Genomic DNA, 20180 nt, shown 5'->3' with positions numbered 1-20180 from the left:
GCTCCCATACTAGTCTGCAGCTATACACCAAAAAATGTTCTCTTTCCTCAACAAGAAAATTATTTATTTATTTATTTATTTGGAAAACTGAATATTTTCAGCTAAAAATTACACATCTTTCAGTTTTCAGATGAAATTTTTTAGGTTTTTTGGGTTTTCAAAAACTAAAAAAAAAAATTTATTCTTTATTGGTAAAGTCAAATTTTTCCACTTAAAATTTTTTCAGAAATGAAAACTGTTTCTTTATTGTCCGTTTTCTGTGTGTGTGGGAGGGGGCGGGATTAAAAGTTCCCACCTGCTCTAGTGTGAAAGTTACCAGCAAGATAAGGATAAGATCATCTGAACTGGCTCTCCGTTTAGCCTTGCGTGTTTGTGCAGTCCATGTGTAGAAGGATTCCAGCATAGGGGTTTCTACTGATTTCCCTGAAAAATTGTTCCACACAAAGGTGTGGTACTGCTGGCAGCTATTCAGTTAATCGCAAGCAGCATCCAGGATTGACCGTAATTTTATTGCAAATGTCTTCAAACATCCTTCTGTAGCAGTACCCAAAAAAATCCAGTAGCATGCATTCAGCCTGGAAAGGTTCAATTGGCAGAAATGCAGAGAGTGTTTGATAAATATGCTAGGTATACCTCTTTGCTCTTCCATTCAGCCGGAAATTAAAAATTCCAACATGCTGCGCTCAGGAAAACGCTTCTTCAGATCTCAGGGAAGCTGATTCATTTTTGAGAGTGGAAGAGTGGCCCCTTATAGAAGGGACAGGAAGAACATTACAACAATGCGGGGAATCCCTGGGTAGTGAATATATGTTTCTGAGCACATGGTGCTGTGCACAGCTGTACACTTTTTCTGGCCTTGTTAAACTCGTCTGGAAAACAACCACAGTATTTGCCTCTTTTCTCACTGCCTCTTCCAATCAGAAATAGAGGAATGCCTTATTGGGATTGCACAGATGTGCTACAAAGGCAGGAATTCCCACATGTCAATCTGTCGCCTCTAACTGGGAGCTGCTCGAAAGCGTCCTGTTGAAACTGTTTTTGACAGATAATTGGGTTTTTGACCAAACGATTTTTATTTTATTTATTTTTTGTGCACAAAGTGTCTACTTTCTATGGAAAATTTTGGCTTTTTATCAGAAAACTGAAAGGCCAAAATCCAAAAATTTTCCGTTTTCAACTGCAAGCTGAAAAATTTTGTTTTTTCAATAGAAATTTGACATTTTCTGCGGGGAAAAAAATCCATTTTCCAATCAGCTCTATTTCTAACTCATTCCCCCTGTTGAAATCCTTCAGCTAGATGTGAAATTACAATTGCACGTAAGATTTCTCTTTAGCTAAGGCCAAAGAAAGACCACACAATGAGGTTAATTGCTGCCACAAACAGTACTACAGCATGAGGCTGATAGCTGTGGGGAGACTGAGGGTACGTCTTCACTACACGCCATATCAGCGGGTAGCAATCGATTTATCTGGGATCGATATATCGCGTCTCGTTAAGACGCGATATATCAATCCCCGAACGCGCTCACCGTCGACTCCGGAACTCCACCAGAGCGAGCGGCGGTAGCGCAGTTGACAGGGGAGCCGCGGCCGTCGATCCCGCGCCATGTGGACCCTAGGTAATTCGATCCAAGATACTTCGACTTCAGGTATGCTATTCGCCTCGCTGAAGTTGCGTATCTTGGATCGATCCCGCCCCCTCCCCCCCTCCCGAGTGTAGACCACCCTGACACTGAGGATACAGGAATACAAGGTTTTGAAGGGTGTTTGTGATTGCTGGGAAAAGTCACAGACACTGACTTGGCATAAGGGACAGAGCTAGAGAGACGAGCACACGAGCTTTGGTAACCTGATATTCTGTTACGAATCTGCAGTTAAAACGAAAGATTAAATGGGTTTCTATATAGCACATTGTCATGACCAAGCTGTCTTGTGGAGGATGGATGGTTGGATAAATAGTTTTTCATTCTCTGCTCCATTAATGAATCCAAGGCAGGTTATTTACACATATCACAATGCAACCATCAGACTGATCTGTGTAGCAGAGTGGAAGCAGTTAGAACCAGGTTGGCACTGCTAATAGGAAACCCATCACTACTTACAAACCCACTACTCCATCCCAGTTAATGAAGAGAAAGAGGAACTGGTGGGGAATGTCATGTATAAATGCATCCGATCGGTTTCCTGAATTTATATAGCATTTTCACCAGCAACCTCAGCAGAGATTCCAGCGAGTGAATGGCCAATGGAGACCCCTCAACCCATCATGGTCCCCATCCAGCTGAGAGTTAAGGCTGGGGGAAGAGTGGGGAAGTTTGCATTAGAACTGTGCATGCTTTAAACACCCTTTCAGGTATTTAAGTGGCCCGTAAGATTTGAGGGAGATTTTCAAAGGTACAAGTGGAAGTTAGTCGCCCAGCTTCTGTTGATTTTCAACAGGACTCAAGTGCCTAATTGCTCTTTGAAAACTTCATTTTTTGAATCCACAGTAAGTGCTGATAGAGCTTCTGTTGAGAGAAGACATCACGCTCCATGATTGATGATCCAGCACCTTTCACAAGCACAGCATCCAGTTTAATCCAAATAGAGGTCCGAGCTGTGCTGCCCCTGAACTAAGCTATTCACCAAACACTTGTTGAGCGTATCAAAAATAATTCACCGTATTTCTTGTAATTGCAGGGCAAGTTGGATGCTCTCTGGGTCCTGTTGCGGAAAGGCTATGATCGTGTGTCTGTGATGCGCCCACAGCCTGGAGACCAGGTACTGTCCCTTTTCTAACATTTATTGTACTTAAAAAACAACAACATCCGAACCCACAAACTTTCCAGGTCCCTTCTCTGGTGGGACTGAATAGTCGTGTCGCTGGGAGATGTCTGTCCCTTTTGTTATATACCAACATACCATCTCAGAAACAACCTTAGCCACTTGCATGAACTTTGTTTGCAACTGAGATTCATAAGGGTTCAGATTCCTTTGGCTCAGAGCCCCGTTGACACGGTTAAGTTATATAGATCACGTTGCAATAGCAATTGTCCATCTATGCAGAAACTATCAATCTGATATCGTTTTGCTGTTACAATTTTATGGCCACTTTCAATTAGCTAGAGCCTTGGATGCGGAAGAAAAATGTACATGCATTTCTCATTGCTCAAAGACCTAGTTCTCCGTCTTACACTCCAGGGGTGAAATCCTGACCTCATTGACGTCAATGGCAAAACTCCCATTGACTGTGATGGGGCCAGGATTTCACTCCATAATTTTAAAGTCAATTGGAGTTTTTCCTGTTCAGGGATTGGAGGTTGAGATCCAGGTTTTGTGTGTCTTAATTTGGAACCTCATAAAGCTGTTGGTTCTCCAATATTAATTTCTAGCAGATGAAAAACCTCTCCATAATGGAAGGGGATAGGTGTGAAATGCAGAGGGGTGGAGTATCTGTTCTCATGTTTGCTCTGTCTACAGCAGATCCTGGGCTCGCAGCTTAATCAATAATTAATAGTATAGAATAGAAGGAAGGAGCACAGATCATATGTCTGCATCTATTCATGTGTTCTTACGATTACACACATCTTCAGAAAACGGGATAGTAAAATCCTATGGACTTGTGTGTCCTACTTGAAGGTGAAAGGAGAAATGGTACAAGCTGAGGCACCAATACCAATGTTAACTGTTGCATTTAGTGTTTTCTATTCCTATTTTTCTTCTGCTAAAACACACAGATTCATATAGGTAGTTGATATTCTAAAATATATATAAGAGTACATACAAAACATGCAATATGGGCAAGCTGATAAAATTGTAGAAACCATAAGTTTTGCATTTACTGACTTCTTGTGGCTTTAATTGTGCAAACTTGCAACATTAACAGTGCACTATCGTAGTTTGGGTGTGTATCTTTGTATGCGTGTGTTTGTATACATACACCCACACAATTATATATCTGTTTATAGCTAAATCAGCATAACTGAGTCATCTATGAATTGTACTAATTATGTATACAGTTAGTAGACAGAAGGCTAAATTTATCCCTAGCATAAATCAGCTGAGTGCAGTAGTGTTACATCAGGAACATATTTGTCTCAGTTTGTTCATATTGGTGTGTAGCATTCAGAAGATTTCAGGAAACTCAACTAGACAAGAAACAGTGCTAACGACCATGTAATATTTTTGGTATTGATCCATAGTTCTGTAATATTTGGCTCCCTGTATAGTTTTCCATTGGCTTTCTGCCTTCAAAGGTAAAATTTGCAAAAATGGCTTAATTGTCTGATGCCCATCTCTGGGAGGAGTTCACACTCGACAAATTACTAATGGCAGACAATTTGCATGAACTTTCCCCTTAGAGATCTGAGTACAAGTGGTGCTTTTTTCTTATATGGATTGATCTTGTACGTTGATAAGCTAAAACTATGCTAGTTGAAAGATTCTGCCCTCAATTACACCTGGGAAAATCCAGAGTAACTTCATTGAAGCCAACGGAGTTAGTAGCAATCTACATCATTATAACTGAGAGCAGTGTCCAGCCTTCCATGTGCAGAGGAACATAGGAATGGCTACACTGGCTCAGACCAACAGTACATCTAGCCCAATATCCTGTTTCTGACAATGGCCAGTGCCAGATGCTTCAAAGGGAATGAACAGAACGGGGCAATTCCAAATGATCCGTCCCCTGTCCTCTGTCGTCCAATCCCAGTTTCTGGCAGATGGATGTTTAGGGACACCCAGAGAATGGGGTTGTGTCCCTGGCTATGATAGCTAATAGCCATTGAATTTATCTCCATTGAACTCCGTGAATTTCCCTAATTCTTTTTTGAACCCAGTTATACTTTTCGCCTTCACACACACAGTATTGATCCTGCTTTTCTTTTACTGGTTTTGCATCCAAATAAGTCCATGCAGTGGAACAACTTGTCTAGACAAGGACACTCTGAAAAACCAGTCCAAATTAACTAAAGGTGTGAATTCAACGAGGATTACTTAAATCACATTAAACCCCTGTGTGGGTGCTGTCTCTCAGAATTAAAGTGGCCTTCATTTGGTTTAGTTTAATTCACTTGCAATAGAGAACAAAAAGACGGTCGCTGCCCGAAAGAGCTTACAATCTACGTCGTCTTACCTAGCAGTACATATGGCCCACTCCTTGACGGCATTTCCAGTTGTGCCAATGCGAGCTGGGTACAGGGACTGTAGGCCTGTTATGGGCCTATGGCACATCTGTGGGTATTTTACGGGCATTGCTGCGCTGACGCTTTATTGAATGCTTAGTGAAGCCTGCGGGGCCATTTCCTGAAGTTCATCCAAATTTGCCACATTTTTCAGCTGCAGGCTGAACCTAAAGTGAGGGGAAAATAGCCTAGAACTTATGTGTTGAACAAGTGAGAGCACAGTAGATGCTGCCACTTAGAGAAAGTGTAATTGAATTAATGCAAAATAAATTCTCCTGCTTTGGGAGTTTGAGTACAGCCTCGTGGCTAACAAGGCAATCGGAATTAGGACTCATAGGGTACGTCTACACAGCAAAAAAAAACGGGAAAAAAAACACATAGCAGCAAGTCTCAGAGCCCAAAGTAATTGACTCGGGTTTGCAGGTCTGGGGCTAACAAATAGCAGTCTAAACGTGTGGGCTTGGGCTGAAGCCTGGGGTCCGAGACCCTCCCACCTCGCTGCATTTCAGAGCCCAGATTCCAGTCCAAGCCCAAACGTCTATACTGCTATTTTTAGTCCTGCAGCACAAGCACTCTGCACGCAAGTCAGTTGACCCAGGCTCTGAGACTCGCTGCCATGGGTCTTTTTTTTTTTTTTTGCTGTGTAGACATACCCAGGGGCTCTATGGCCACTGACTCAGTAGGTGATCAAGAGCAAGTTGTTTACCTTTTCTGTTCTTCAGTTTCCTCCATCAGCAAAATTGGGAGGATCATGACACTTTGCTACCTATAAGAGAGGTGTGAAGCTGTGAGATCCTCAGACAAAAACCCTTGTAGTGTAAAGAACTGTAATGTTTTGATCTTCGGAGGAAGGATGGTTAAAGAACTGACCTGGGAGTCTTAAAACCAGGCTTATATTCCTGGCACAGACATCCTGTGTGACCTTGGGCAAGTCCCTTAACTTCTCTTTGCTTTCCTCATATATAAAGTGCAGTTGATGATCGCTACCCCACCCAGTGAGGCTAAATTCACTCAGGTATGTGAAGGGCTCAGAGAGCGCAGTAAGATGCCAGTTCAGTTAAATTTTAAAAGCTTGTAATTAAAAATTATTTGTAATCAATTAAAGCCAATGAATAAAATAAGCCCTTTGAGAGCTCTTCAGAGCTCTCTCTATTGTTCTCTGGTCACTTTTCTGGTGGAGGAAGTGGAAGCTGACGTTATAAACCCAGCATAGTCTAGGTTACCTTAAGGTTAGCTTCTTTTCATGGGCCAGCACACATCAAACACTAGTTCATAAAAGACATCCCCGCCTTGGTATGATTGGCACCCAGCGCTGAAAAGAAATCCAGCATGAAGGTTAGTGCTGAGTTGTTTGGAGTGGCAGTGTGGAAACAGCCATAAATCCAGGCTGCAGCTCTCTGTGCCTCCCAGATACCTAAATACGGACACACCCCAGGGTCAATGTTAATCGTTTATGTTCCCTAAAGACAAAGATAAAAAATAAAATTCCCCTTCTCAAAATGAAAAATGGGGAAGCCCTACAGAGGAGCCCTCACGGGGATGCCTGGGAGGGCTCAAAGTGACACACAGAAGTTCTGCTTAACCAAACAGTGTGTTTTCTTTGCAACACATATCACATCACAATGACATGAAATTTCCATAGATGTAAACAAACCCTACAGCAAGAGTCCCATGGTCAGGAAGGCAGGACAGTTATGTGGTCTGGAGTCTGGCTGGAGAGCTTTGATCTGGTTTCTTCCTTTGAATCACAGTCCTTACGTCATGGATAGCTCCCCTTCAGAAGTGGGCAAGGAAGATGGTACATCCTGTTTGACATTCTGTTTGGCATTTTCATGCAATTGTTTTTTCAGCTGAGGCCACTGTTCTAGCATCATGTGTGTGCACAGAGCCATATGGCCACACCTTCATCCACTCCCATATACTTCTCCACACAGTCACCCCCCGCCCACATACAATTCAACACACAGACACCCCACATTCACCCACTCACCCACACGCACACCTCCCCAGACAGACACCCACAGACACATTCTCACAGTCATGTGTTTCTTGCTTGGGGTTTGTCAGCACTAAACATTAGCCAGCACGGTAAGGTTGAGAGATTCTTCCTGGCATGAGCAAATTGGGCTGTGGCAAGTAACTACCTTTGGCTGTGGCATGTGATTGTGAGTAAGACACTCAGACCAGCCAGTACAGTGGTGGCTGGGAGCAGCAAGGACGAGCTTTGTTCTTACCAGGTTATGAAATCTTTGGCACGGCTTGGTGATTTGCAATCGTGGGGTATTTCACAGAGATCTCGATGACGGATTTGTTTTTGATCCTGTTTTTGTCCTTTGTGCTGACAGAAGGGGCTGGTACTTGAATGCTGCAGCCAGCAGGTCAGTAAACAGACCCAGGCTGCTGGCATCAATGATTCCAGGGGATCCTTGTGATTTTAAAGCAGAGCCGCAGCTGGTTTGAAAGGGCAGCCCTGATATGCTGGAGCCGTGTGTAAACGCTGGGCCTTGCTAGCTTCGGAAGGCAGGAAACTTAAGGCAGTCAAACTCTCAGGGCTTAGCGCTACTGCTGCATGGGGCAGGTCAGCTGCCAGCTTAGAAATTCTCTCCTGACCCTCCTACCCTCCTCTAAAGGAAAATGTCCTACTGTCAAAGATAATCACCTGAGCTGCTGTTGGGGAGCACACATGGGTTTTGTTTGGGGAGGCCCATCCAAACTGCAAGCCTCAGGCAGATGCGGAATTTGCCTCCGAACCACAGTCCTGTTAGACTGACTGGAGTTGCCCCCTACTCCTCAAATATGGAAGTCAAACTACACCTACGTGAGCACAGTGTCTCCCTTGTCCAGGGCAGTTACTTTGTCCCTCATGTCTCCAGGCAGAAGTTCCCTATAACCAGACCTGGGATTTCCACATTGCAGTGCACTGAAACCGTTCACATACAACCCCATCGACAAGAGTTCCACCAGATGCGAGGTCCTCATCCGCGGCTTCCGCTGTAACCGCCCGCACACTCCCTAGAGCTGGGCGCCCCGCAGAACATTCAGTGGGGATGCTGGGGTCCAGACCTGATCTTTATAACTGAGCAGATCCCCCAAATCCAAACGCTCCCAGACATGGGAAGAACTCCAGTTCTGATACAAATCTAAGACGGGACCCATCTCTCATTATTCTCATTGGTCTGCCGTCTCCTGCTACCCCATAATGAAAGCAATGGCACGCCCACTTCCCCCTCTGCACCGGCTGATTCTCAGAGCAGTGTTGCATATTTTCATCTGCCGCGCCACTTCGAGACATAGAGTCAGTAGCCTCTTTCATTGCTCTCTGGTCCGGACGCTATATAGTGAGCGTAGGCAGCGCAGGCTCGGTCAGTCAGTCTGGGAGGGAGAACTAGAAAGCCCCACAGTGTCTCTTCTGAGTCTAGTAGCTTCAAAGTGGATCCATTTTATATTCATTACCACTGAGCCCTGTCTTTCCTCTACCAGGAGAAACACTGCACTGTGTATTCTCAGGAAAGGCCTAGATAAGTATTTGGAGCCTCGCAGGCAAAAGGAATAGCTTGTAAAGAGTCACTTGAAATTTGCAGACAGGAACCCTTGAGCATGTGTTATTTCTAAGAGCTACAAGGGGGCCCTTGTGAAAACAATTTGCACCTTATTTCTCTCCATTTTCCCTCCCAAAAAAGAGTTGATGCCCAACCCCTTGGTGTAGCTACATGGGCACATTAATACACCCACTCAGTCAGCACAAAAGTATAAAGCTAAACAAATAAAGCAAGATGCAAAGTAACTGAAAAGAATCTCTGTTTATTTTGGAGGCTGAAAAGTAATTGGACAAGATCCCAGGATGACACCACTTTCATATAAGCAGTCCATTGAAGGAATCAGTTCCTTTAAACACTACTAGTCCATGAGCAGGGTGCCTCATGGTTCTTGAAAAAAGAAGAACAGGAGTACTTGTGGCACCTTAGAGACTAACAAATTTATTAGAGCATAAGCTTTCGTGGACTACAGCCCACTTCTTGGGCTGTAGTCCACGAAAGCTTATGCTCTAATAAATTTGTTAGTCTCTAAGGTGCCACAAGTACTCCTGTTCTTCTTTTTGCGGATACAGACTAACACGGCTGCTACTCTGAAACCTGTCATGGTTCTTGCTTCAGCATTGGATTGCAAAGTTATTACTGTTTACAGTAGAACCTCAGAGTTATGGACACCAGAGTTACAAACTGACTAGTCAACCACACACCTCATTTGGAACCAGAAGTACGGAATCAGGCAGCAGCAGCAGAAACAAAACAAAAACAAAAAGCAAATACAGTACAGTACTGTGTTAAACATAAACTACTAAAACAATAAAGGGAAAGCAGCATTTTTCTTCTGCATAGTAATGTTTCAGAGCTGTATTAAGTCAACGTTCAGTTGTAAACTTTGGAAAGACAACCATAACGTTTTGTTCTGAGTTACAGACATTTCAGAGTTACGAACAACCTCCATTCTCGAGATGTTCATAACTCTGAGGATCTACTGTATTTACGGTGACTCCTGCAGTGTGCTAGGTAGATATTCAGGAAGGACTGGTCCCTGCCCCAAGGAGCTCACAGCATATGGCTGTGACAAGTAGGCATAGGTTAGAAGAAAGAGAACAAGTAGGCAATAGGTATGGAAGTCAACTCCAGTAAGGGGTCCAGTGGATGACACAGTTGGTTAGGAGACCTGGGCTCCATGCCTACTTCTGTTACTGATCTGCTGTGTGACCTTGGGCAAGTCATAGCATCCCTCTGTGCCTCAGTTCCCCCCCCCCCCACCACCTTTTTTTCTATTTGGATTATAAGTTTTTGGGGGCAGGGACTGTCTCATACTAGAGCTATGGCTTCTTTACTGCAGAACAGGTGTGGCTCGTGCATAGGGATAGCTAGCTAGTGATGGCTATCTCAATATAAAATCCTGGTGGAGACAAGGCAGGGGGGTAATTTTATTGACCTTGATGTAGCTAGTTGAGGTCAACCCTATACCTCCACCTGGGGTTTCCTTAGACCAGCTATATCGAGGTATAAACTACCTAAGCTTTGTCCCCAATTAGGATTTTACACAGATCTCTCTCCAGTTAGCTATCTCAGTGTAAAAGCCACACCCTTCTTGTGCAATGCCAGCCTAGGATATGGATTTGTACAGGGCCTTGCACAATAGGGCCCTCATCTTGGCTGGGGTCTGCTGGTGCTGCTGTAATACAAACGACAAAGCCTTCTGGTTAAAGTGGGTTCTGTGATAACCGTAAGCAGCATGGCAGAAGAGGGACATAAATATGGCCAGGGTACATGTGGATGCACAATGAGAAGGAAGCGGAGTGGGGCCTGGCAGACAGGAGTGCCTGGGCTCTCCTTTGAGTTCTGCCCTGTCTCTCCTTGTCAGTGCTCCTGGAACCAAAGTGGCAGAGGTCAGTATGGAAATCAGGTCACCATACATGAGGACTCCTTTGGGGCACTGAGTAAGAACTGGCAAGGGGATTTAGGCTCAACATTGCAATGCCCTTCGTTTAGGCGCCCTGGTGCCTGTTGGGATCTGCTGGCCCAAATCAGGTGCTCAGGCTCCCTATACAATGCATGGGGAGAGTTAAGCACCTAAGAATGGGATTCTCAGAAGCCCGCATGCTGAGTGGTGAATTCCCTAACATTAAACTCCAATGAATTATATAATGAAATAGCTTCAGTACCTGCATTATTCAGAAAGATGGCGATCTTTTGTTCATCTCCCTTATGAGTAAATCCTGATGCCTTCAGAAATAAATCAAACGCTTCTTTAAACCTTTCCCAGTTTTCTGCAGCATTTCTCGACGTTTTTAGAAATGTGGGAACTCTTAATTGATCCTTCTTATTTCATTCAAACTAATTTTTCGCTAGTTTCCTTCTTCCAGTTCTTTTTTATCACATCCTTCAATCCTGGTACCACGTGTTGTTTTATATCCAAGTAATCCACTAGTCTCAATAATCAGTCATTGCTAGTAACTTAACAACAGGTTAACATATATACAGAGCATCTTAACTCCGGTCAATCTATCAGTCTAACCTAAACCCAGCCGCCTCCTCCCACTGTCAGCTCCCACACCCCACAGATCTTATTCATTCTCTTTAGGCCACACTCACCCCACAGGTCAAAGGGAGTTAGGCGCCGGAGTCCGGGCCAGAGGAAGGAGCCTCTCTCTGCTTAGGATTCGGAAGCATGACCCCTTTCCTGGAGTTAGGCAACTGAACCAGGTTAGCCCTTTCTGATAAAAAAGAAGGAGGCGCCACCCTTATACCCATGGATGTGGGAGACGTAAGTTCAAATCCCCCCTTTGCCAGAGTCAGAAAAGGAACTTGGACCCTGGCCTTCTACCTCCTAGTCGAGTGCTCTGGCTATTTTGAAGGGGAGGGGGGCACCGTCTCCTCACTTTTTATGGGTTAGATGTGCTCTCAGAGCACCTATCAGAGTGAACCCTGCAGGCAAGATCAGTGGGGGAACACCTAGTTTGTGAATCCTCACGATGGCTTTGCGCATGCCCACTGGCAGACAGGTAGGTGCCAAGGAATATTCGGCACCTACAGGGCGAGGCAGCAGCTGTACAGGGGTTTGGAAGAGCTAACACTTGGACTTAGATAGCTAAGTAACACTTAGATGCCTCCATCCTTTTGTGGATCTAGCCCTTAGTGCCGGATCCAAAGCCCACTGAAGTCAATGGAAAGACTCCCCTTGACCTTGATGGGCTCTGCAGCGAGCCCTTAATCTGCCCATGAAGATAAGCATACTAACCTCTCATGGGGCTGTGAAGGATGATTACTGTTAGCAAGGGACAGCGAGACTCCGGGATGGAAGGCACCGTAGAACTACGGCAGGGCTCAGCATTATTACAATGTGCACATGTAACACCAACAGACCCCGATCGTCGGCAGGCAGGATCGAACCTGGGACCTTTGGGGCTTAGTGCATGAGCCTCTATCACATGAGCTAAAAGCCAACTGGCTCTTAGCTCAGGCTGTAGAGCAGACTCATTTTTACCTCTCTCTCTCAGTGGTCTGGGTGCCACTAGATGGGACAGAACACCACACCCAGAAGGTGTGTGAGTTACACATAAATATCATGTGATTATCAGAGCTCAGTATTTCTGGAAGCTGTCTTTTTGTCTAACGGCCCATTGAGGCTCTGCCAATTGACATCAGTTGAGGATCCAACCCATAGTATTTATCTCTGCCTTGACAGGTCATACATCCCACTTCATATCCGCAAGAACGAAATGTGCAGAAAGCCCTTGTTTACAATAGCAGGGGTCTTTCTGACGTGTGTTTTTCATTGGAAAGCAAAAGGAAAAGAGAGGGTCAAGCAAGACCTGTTTTGAATTCACTCGGAGAAGCTGAGATGCACAAAGAGGTTGTGAAATTCTTTCCTCAGCGTCAAACCTGGAAATGGTCTGAGGTTACCAACAGACACAGCTGTTTCTAATAAGGCGAGGAAGTCAGGGTAACGTAGGATTCCTGTGGTCTTCTTGCATTCTAGAGAGACTAGGTTTGCATTTTTGTCTGCATTAATGAGGTTATTTTTATAGTCAAAACATCATCAGATGAGATTTTTTTAAAAAAACGTTGGGCCCTTTTATCATTCTGGACGAAAGCTCTCATTAGTGCAAAGGATCGTAGTAATTATAGTGGTGCCCACTAGTGGCACTTGAAAGTTGCCAGTTGTGTTTCCATGTTTTTCAGAAATTTAGAAGTCAATTGTAAAAATGTGTCTGAAGCTCAAACGAGGCCTATAAAGTCTAAAGCTGGGAACAAATTATGTTTATATTTTTATTGGTAATTTAATTTGCATTGCTTTTGCATTACTTGTGCGTGTAGGTGGAGGAAAAAGCATAACAAGACCATGCAAAATTATGTATAAATAAAGAGGCCACAACTCTTACCCAAAATGTACAGGGAGAAGAATTTTTTAGATAAACACTCTTTGCAAATTCTCCAATGTAGTCACTTGGACTAGTATCTTGTTAGATATCAATGAAATGTCTATGGTACAAACTGTGTTTAATTAGCTGAGGAGGATGCGGCTCTGAAATATTGTGAAAAATTTCTTTGACAAAATCTCAGGTGTGTTTTTACAATGAAATATGCCCAAAATCCTCTCCACCCCCAATTAAGGTTATGTCTTTAAGTTACAATGAAAGGCCAAAACCTCAACTTTGGATGGTTTCACTGTGAATGTTTCATACAACCTGGGGAATAAGATTTGCCACACTGAAATAGATCCATCGTCCGTCTAACAGTGGGCCATTCCTGGTTAGGTCCTGATTCCGCAAAGCACTTGAACACATGCTGAACTTTAGGTGTGTGCTCATCTTATTGAATTCAAAGGGACTTAAGCACATGCTCACATGTTTTGCTGAATCAGGGCCTAAATTCCCACAATTATGCAAAATGGGGAGGGGAAGGAGCTTTTTGCTTTACCCCGCTGGTGACCATCTGAGGCCATGAAGCCTGGGGATTGATAGCCCTTTTCATGTTCATCTTAGCTACTATGATGACAGATCTAACATGTCCAGTTAACGTATATAGACTGTTATCATGTGGCAGCAGCATGATCTACTGGTTAGGGAACTAGACTGGGAATCTGGGGACGTCCATTCTGCTCTTAGCTCTGAGACTGACTCTTTGTCTGACTTTGGTCAAATCACTTAGGGACAGATTTTTAAGGACATTTAGGTGCCTAGCTCCCCAGAGAGCTTAGAAGACAAGAGACAACAGACAGATGAAGGGCACAAGGACACAATGAGACAAAATTGGTCTGCATAATAGGCAATGGGCTCAGCACAGCTACCTTAGTGTACGTCCAGACTACCCGCCGTATCGGTGGGTAGCGATCGATTTATCGGGGATTGATATATCGTGTCTCCGAGACGCGATATATCGATCCCCAAACGCGCTCCCCGTCGACTCCAGAACTCCACCGGAGCGAGCGGCGGTAGCGGAGTCGACGGGGGAGCCGCGGCCGTCGATCCCGTGCCGTGAAGACGGGAGGTAAGTCGGAATAAGATACGTCGACTTCAGCTACGGTATTCCCGTAGCTGAAGTTGCGTATCTTACATCGACACCCCCCCCCAGTGTAGACCAGGCCTGTGATATCGATGCCTAAGATGCTTATGCTACAGAGGAATCATAGAATTATATCATAGGAATGTATCATAGGATCATGTATCAATGTATATCATAGGAGGGACCTCAAGATGACATCAAGTCCAGCCCCCTGCACTGAGGCAGGACCAAATATTCCTAGACCAGGGGTAGGCAACCTTTCAGAAGTGCTGTGCCAAATCTTCATTTATTCACTCTAATTTAAGGTTTCGCGTGCCGGTAATACATTTTAATGTTTTTAGAAGGTCTCTTTCTATAAGTCTATATTATATAACTAAACTATTGTATGTAAAGTAAACAAGGTTTTCAAAATGTTTAAGAAGCATCATTTAAAATTAAATTAAAATGCTGATCTTACGCCACCAGCCTGCTCAGCTCGCTGCCAGCCTGGGGTTCTGTTCACCTAGGCCGGCAGCAGGCTGAGTAGGGCCTGTGGCCGGGACCTCAGACCTGGGGGTGGGGTGTTTCAGGGGTCAGGGCAGAGGGCTGGGGGAGGGGGTTCAGGGCAGAAGGCTGGGGTGTGTGGGGGAGTGCAGGGCAGAAGGCTGGGTGTGTGTCGGGGTGTGGGGGGTTCAGGGCATAGGGCTGGGGGGTATGGGGGTACAGGGCTTAAGGCTGACTGTGTGTGGGGGTTCAGGGCAGAGGGATGGGGCTGTGGGGGTGCAGGGCAGAAGGCTGGGTGAGTGTTGGGGTGGGGGGGTTCAGGGCAGAGGGTGGGGGTGCAGGGCAGAAGGCTGAGTGTGTGTGGGGGGGTCAGGGCAGAGGGCTGGGGTGCTCAGCTCATGGGAGTGCTCCCAGCCCCCTGCCCTGTGCGGCTCATGGCAGGGGGCTGGAAGGGATATGCCCTGTTCCACCCCCTTCCCTCAGGCTCCGTCCCTACCTCTCTCTGCCTCCTCTATGGAGCTGTGTGCACGCTGCCGCTCTTCCCCCTCCCCCTCGCTAGGGCCATCAGCTGATTGGTGCAGGGAAGGAAAGGAGGAGGGGCAGGAAAGCACCACGCTGGGGGAAGAAGCAGGGGAGGGGGGAAGCTTGGCTGCTGCAGGACCAAGCTTCTGCCTCCTGCCCCCGCAGGGGAGAGCGGTGGACGGCGGGGGCTGAGGGCCGGGATTGTGTCAGGGGAGCTGCATGCCGCTCAAAATCGGTTCGCGTGCCGTGTTTGGCACACATGCCATAGGTTGCCGACCCCTGTCCTAGACTATCCCTGACAGGTGTTTGTTCAACTTGTTCTTAAAAACCTCCATGATGGGAATTCCATAACCTCCCTTGGAAGCCTGTTCCAGAGATAACTACCCTTACAGTTAGCACATTTTTTTCTAATATCTAACCTAAATCGCCCTTGCTGCAGAGTGAGCCCATTACTGTTTGTCCTGCCTTCAGTGGACTTGGAGAACAATTGATCCTCGTCTTTTTATAACAACCCTTTACATATTTGAAGACTGTTATCAAGTCCCCATTCAATCTACTTGTCTCAAGACTAAACATGCCCATTATTTTAACCTTTCCTCATAGGTCAGGGTTTCTAAACCTTTGATCATTTTTCTTGCTCTCCTTTGAACTCTCCAGTTTGTCTATATCTTTCATAAAGTGTGGTGCCCAGAATTGGACACAGTACTCCAACTGAGGTTTCACTGAGGCTGAGTGGAATGGGACAATTACCTCCTTTGTCTTCACACTATACTCCTGTTAATACACTCCAGAATATTAGACTTTTTTGCAAGTGCATCACATTGTTGATTCATATTCAGTCTCTGATCCACTATAAACCCCAGATCCTTTTCAGTAGTACTACCACCTAACCAGTTATTCCCCATTTTGGAGTTGTGCATTTGATTTTGTCTTCTTCAGAGTAGTACTTTGTACTTGTCTTTACTGAATTTCACCCTGTTAATTTCAGACCTATTCTCCAATTTGTCACGGTCCTTTTGAAATCGAATTCTGTCCTCCAAAGGTGCACCCCTACCCAACTTGGTGTCATCCACAATTTTGATTACTCTCCACTCCATTGCTGAAGTCATTAATGAAAATATTGAATAGTACCAGCCCCAGGACTGACCCCTGCAGGACCCCACTAGATATGCCCTCCCAGTTTGATAGCAAACCATTGCTAATGACCCTTAGAGTACAGTCTTTCAACCAGCTGTTCACCCACTTTGTAGTAATTTCATCTAGACCACATTTCCCTAGTTTGTTTAGGAGAATATCATGTGGGAGTATGTCAAAAGCCTTACTAAAATCAAGATATATAATGTATACCACTTCCTGCCTACCCACTATAGGCCAGTAATCCTGTCAAAGAAGGAAAATAGGTTGGTCTGGCATAATGTGTTCTTGACAAATTCATGCTGACTATTACTTATAAACCTGTTATCCTCTAGGTGCTCACAAATTGATTGTTTCATCGTTTGTTCCAGAATCTTTCCAAGTATCAAAGTTAGGCTGACTGGTCTATTATTCCGTGGGTCCTCTTTGTTCCCCTTTTTTAAAGATAGGTGGTATGTTTGCCCTTCTCCATGTTTCTGGGACCTCACCCGTCCTCCATGAGTTCTCGAACAGTTTTGAGATTGCTTCAGCTAGTTCCTTACATACCCTAGCATGAATTTCATCAGCCCCTGCCAGCTTGAATACATCTGATTTATCTAACTATTCTTTATCCTGTTCTTTCCCTAGTTTGGCTTACGTTCCTTCCTCCTTGTTGCTAATATTAATTGTGTTGAATATCTGGTTGCTATTAACCTTTTTAGTGAAGACAGAAGTGAAACAGGCATTAAACATCTTTGCCTTCTTCATGTCATTTGTTATTAGTTCTCCTTCCCTACTAAGTAGTAGACCTACACTTTCCTGTGTCTTTCTCTTGCTCCTAATGTATTTTAAAAACCTCTTCTTATTGCCTTTCATGTCCCTTGCTAGTTGTAACTCATTTTGTGCCTTAGCCTTTCTGATTTTGTCCCTACATGCTTTTGCTATTCTTTTGTACTCCTCCTTAGCAATTTGTCCATATTTCTGTTTTTTGTTGGATTCCTTTTTGATTTACAGGTTATTAAATTGCTCCTGATAGAGTCACATTGGCCTCTTACTGTTCTTTCTATCTTTCCTATGCATTGGAATAGTTGGCAGTTATGCATTTAATATTGTCTCCTTGAGAAACTGCCAGCTCTCCTTACTATAATAACTCAGTGAAAGTGCCTCTGTGCAGCATGACAGGTCAGTCTGTCCAAAGAAATATGAATAGAATCTTAGATCAATTCTTGACCAAAAAAAAGAAAAAAGAAAAAAAAAAGATATCATTCAATAAGTGCTTAGCTTCTAATAGCTTGGTGAAAAATATTTAGGGGATGCATTCAAAGCAGATACACCCATGTAACATCAAATCTTCAGCACAAAAGTTGCAAATTGCCAATGGAGGAGGGCAGTTGGTCTCTGTGGCTTCGGTGAACTTGTGCATAAGGGAATTTAGGAGCTAACCTATAAGAGAAAAGAAGACTGGGGAAGGAAGAACGGTTATGTTTATAGGAGATTAAGGGCTTGACTCAAAGCCCGCTGAAGTCAATATAAATTAAATCCCTACCCATCAGTCTAATGCACTCTTCACACACTGCCTCTGTGTCATCTCCAAGCCCCACCTTGTATTCTAGCCCCCAAGCAGGGTTTGGCCAACTGAACCTAGATTTCAAATATAGGCCATGTAAGGGGATTTAGGGACTGGTTCCCACTCTAGGAGCTATTTCAGGATGGGAACCATAACTTTGCACTATGCTGTATTTCAGATATACCTCTTATGAACCTAATCATGATTTTAAAGCCAAGTTTTACAGCTGCTGTAAACAGCTGGTTTCAGTGGAGTTGTGGCAGCTTACCCCAGGGTTTAATTTGTTCCAATAGGCCCTGGTACAAAGCCCACTGAGGTCAATGTGAGTCTTTGCACTGAGCTCAATGGGATGGGAATCAGGCCATAGTGTCATTAGGGAAGTACAGCAGAAGACAGCAGGACAACCATCTATGTGAGCAGGCTCTAATCCATCCATCTATCGTATGTGTTTAAGGAGCTAGTGTATCCTGTTGGATAGAGCACTAGGCAGTGAGACAGAAGACTTTGCTTTCAATCACGTTCTGTCCTTGTGTGGCCCTGGGCAAGTTGTTTTCTCTCTCTGGATCACTGTTTCCCCATCAGTAAATTGGGGATAATGACACATCCCTTCCTTTATAAAGCTTTATGAGATCTACAGAGGAAAAGCACTACCCTTAGAGGTTCACTTTTTGGGGGGCAGGGACTATTTGTTATGTGTTTGCACAATGGGGTCTCCCAGGCACTACTCCAATACTACTACTACTAATCATAATTCATAATTAATAGCTATGATTATTTCTGAGGTACCTACCACCATGGCAGAGGCAGAAGGAAATCAGAAAGGGATACAAGAATCGATGGCTTTTGGTAGTTGGGACAGATTCCTTCTCGTCTTTGGATTTACCCACCCCATATCAGCCAAGTCTCCGCAAGCATGCTGATATTTTTTATATCAACAGTGATTTCTTTTGTGAAATCGGTCCCCTCTTCTGTGCACCCAGTGGGAAAATGTTCCCATGTAAATGCCTTAACAAACCTCCTATAGTCAGAGAAAGCCCTGGCCCCCATGAAGGCCTTGCAATCTGAGGAGAGAAGACAGATAAGACGAGCAGTCATCATCATCCCCAGTTTACAAGTAGTTTCTCCCTTTCCTAGGAGTTTTACCCATACTCACACAGGAAGTCTGTGGCAGAACGGGAAATTGAAGCCCACTCTGCTAAGTCCCAATCCAATGCCTTAATCACAAGGACAGCCTGTCTCTCTACATCAACCTCCCATCAGTACCACTCCCATGAAACCTCTGCCAATGGGACTGAGCTTGGCCAGAATGTGATGTCACCGACTGATAAGTGCGCATTACAGATCCCTGTACCAGAATCATATCCTCCGTGGATCAGGCACACTGGGTGACCTGTAACACACACTTCCCCGTGGGTTACATTAACACAGCCTACCCCATGTGGAATCTTTCTCAGTGAGACAGGAGTGGTCCACAGAGTGTGTAAAGGAGGGTGCGAAGTCTGTAGAGTGCTTTGGGGTCATCAGGTGAGTGGAGATACATAGACACAGCCACTATGGGAGGATATGATGGGCTTGTGTCTTCTCTAAGGTGGTACTATCCTATTCATGTCCCCCTCAGAGTATGTCTACACTGCAATCCAGAGTTGTGATTGCAGCCCATATAGACATACCCAAGCCAGCTTTAATCTAGTGAGTCTGCGTATGTCTGCACATGCTGCAATCATGCTTCTGGTTGCAGTGAAGACATATTCTCAGTCTGGTTGCAGGCTCATATATTCCCACTCCTTTTCCCTCCCACCCCAAACCTGCAGTTTCCACCTCTGAGTCATTGTATAAATGCCAGCCACTGTGGGGGGGTTTTACAGCACCAAAATTATTACAGCAGCTAACTTAGGTGCAACTTTAACTGAAGCATGAAACTGCCCCATCTATGCATTTAACTGTGAAATTTCCAGTGTCATGAGTTACTAGGAAAATTTCTTAGTCTGGGAAGGTTTTTACATTTCTCAGCAGAGCTTAGGGAAAGGAATGATGCCTCTAAATGCTGGGAAGCGGAGCAGTTCCATATAATGAACTGAAATGAATGAAGGGATTTCTTTTTTAAAGTGAAGAAGGCAAAAACCAGCTAATGGAATGATCTAGTCAAACTTTCCTTCATGTGGAGTAAGTAGTTCTGCAGCAACTTTCCAAATAGACTAAAGGCTGGGAGTAAATTCTCAGGGTGGAGCTGGTCAGAAGATAGGAAGTATTTTCAGTGACAAATTTTTGGAAAGAAATTTAAAAAAA

At 44.6% G+C, this 20180-nt stretch overlaps 1 protein-coding gene across 2 annotated transcripts in view; it reads left to right on the top strand.

Moving 5' to 3' along the window:
- The window catches only part of ANTXR1 (ANTXR cell adhesion molecule 1), a 186540-nt gene that overhangs the window by 128056 nt on the left and 38304 nt on the right, over positions 1-20180 (top strand). For both annotated transcript variants that reach the window (XM_005285200.5, XM_005285198.5), the window contains exon 17: positions 2680-2760. In XM_005285200.5, coding sequence (XP_005285257.1) covers positions 2680-2760 — 81 coding nt within the window. The remainder of the gene's footprint in view (positions 1-2679; positions 2761-20180) is intronic.

Source organism: Chrysemys picta, chromosome 2, assembly GCF_011386835.1.
Source record: "Chrysemys picta bellii isolate R12L10 chromosome 2, ASM1138683v2, whole genome shotgun sequence".
NCBI classification, from domain to species: Eukaryota; Metazoa; Chordata; order Testudines; family Emydidae; genus Chrysemys; species Chrysemys picta.
The sequence above is the reverse complement of the archived record's forward strand: the minus strand, read 5'-3'. Positions and strand labels throughout refer to the sequence as shown.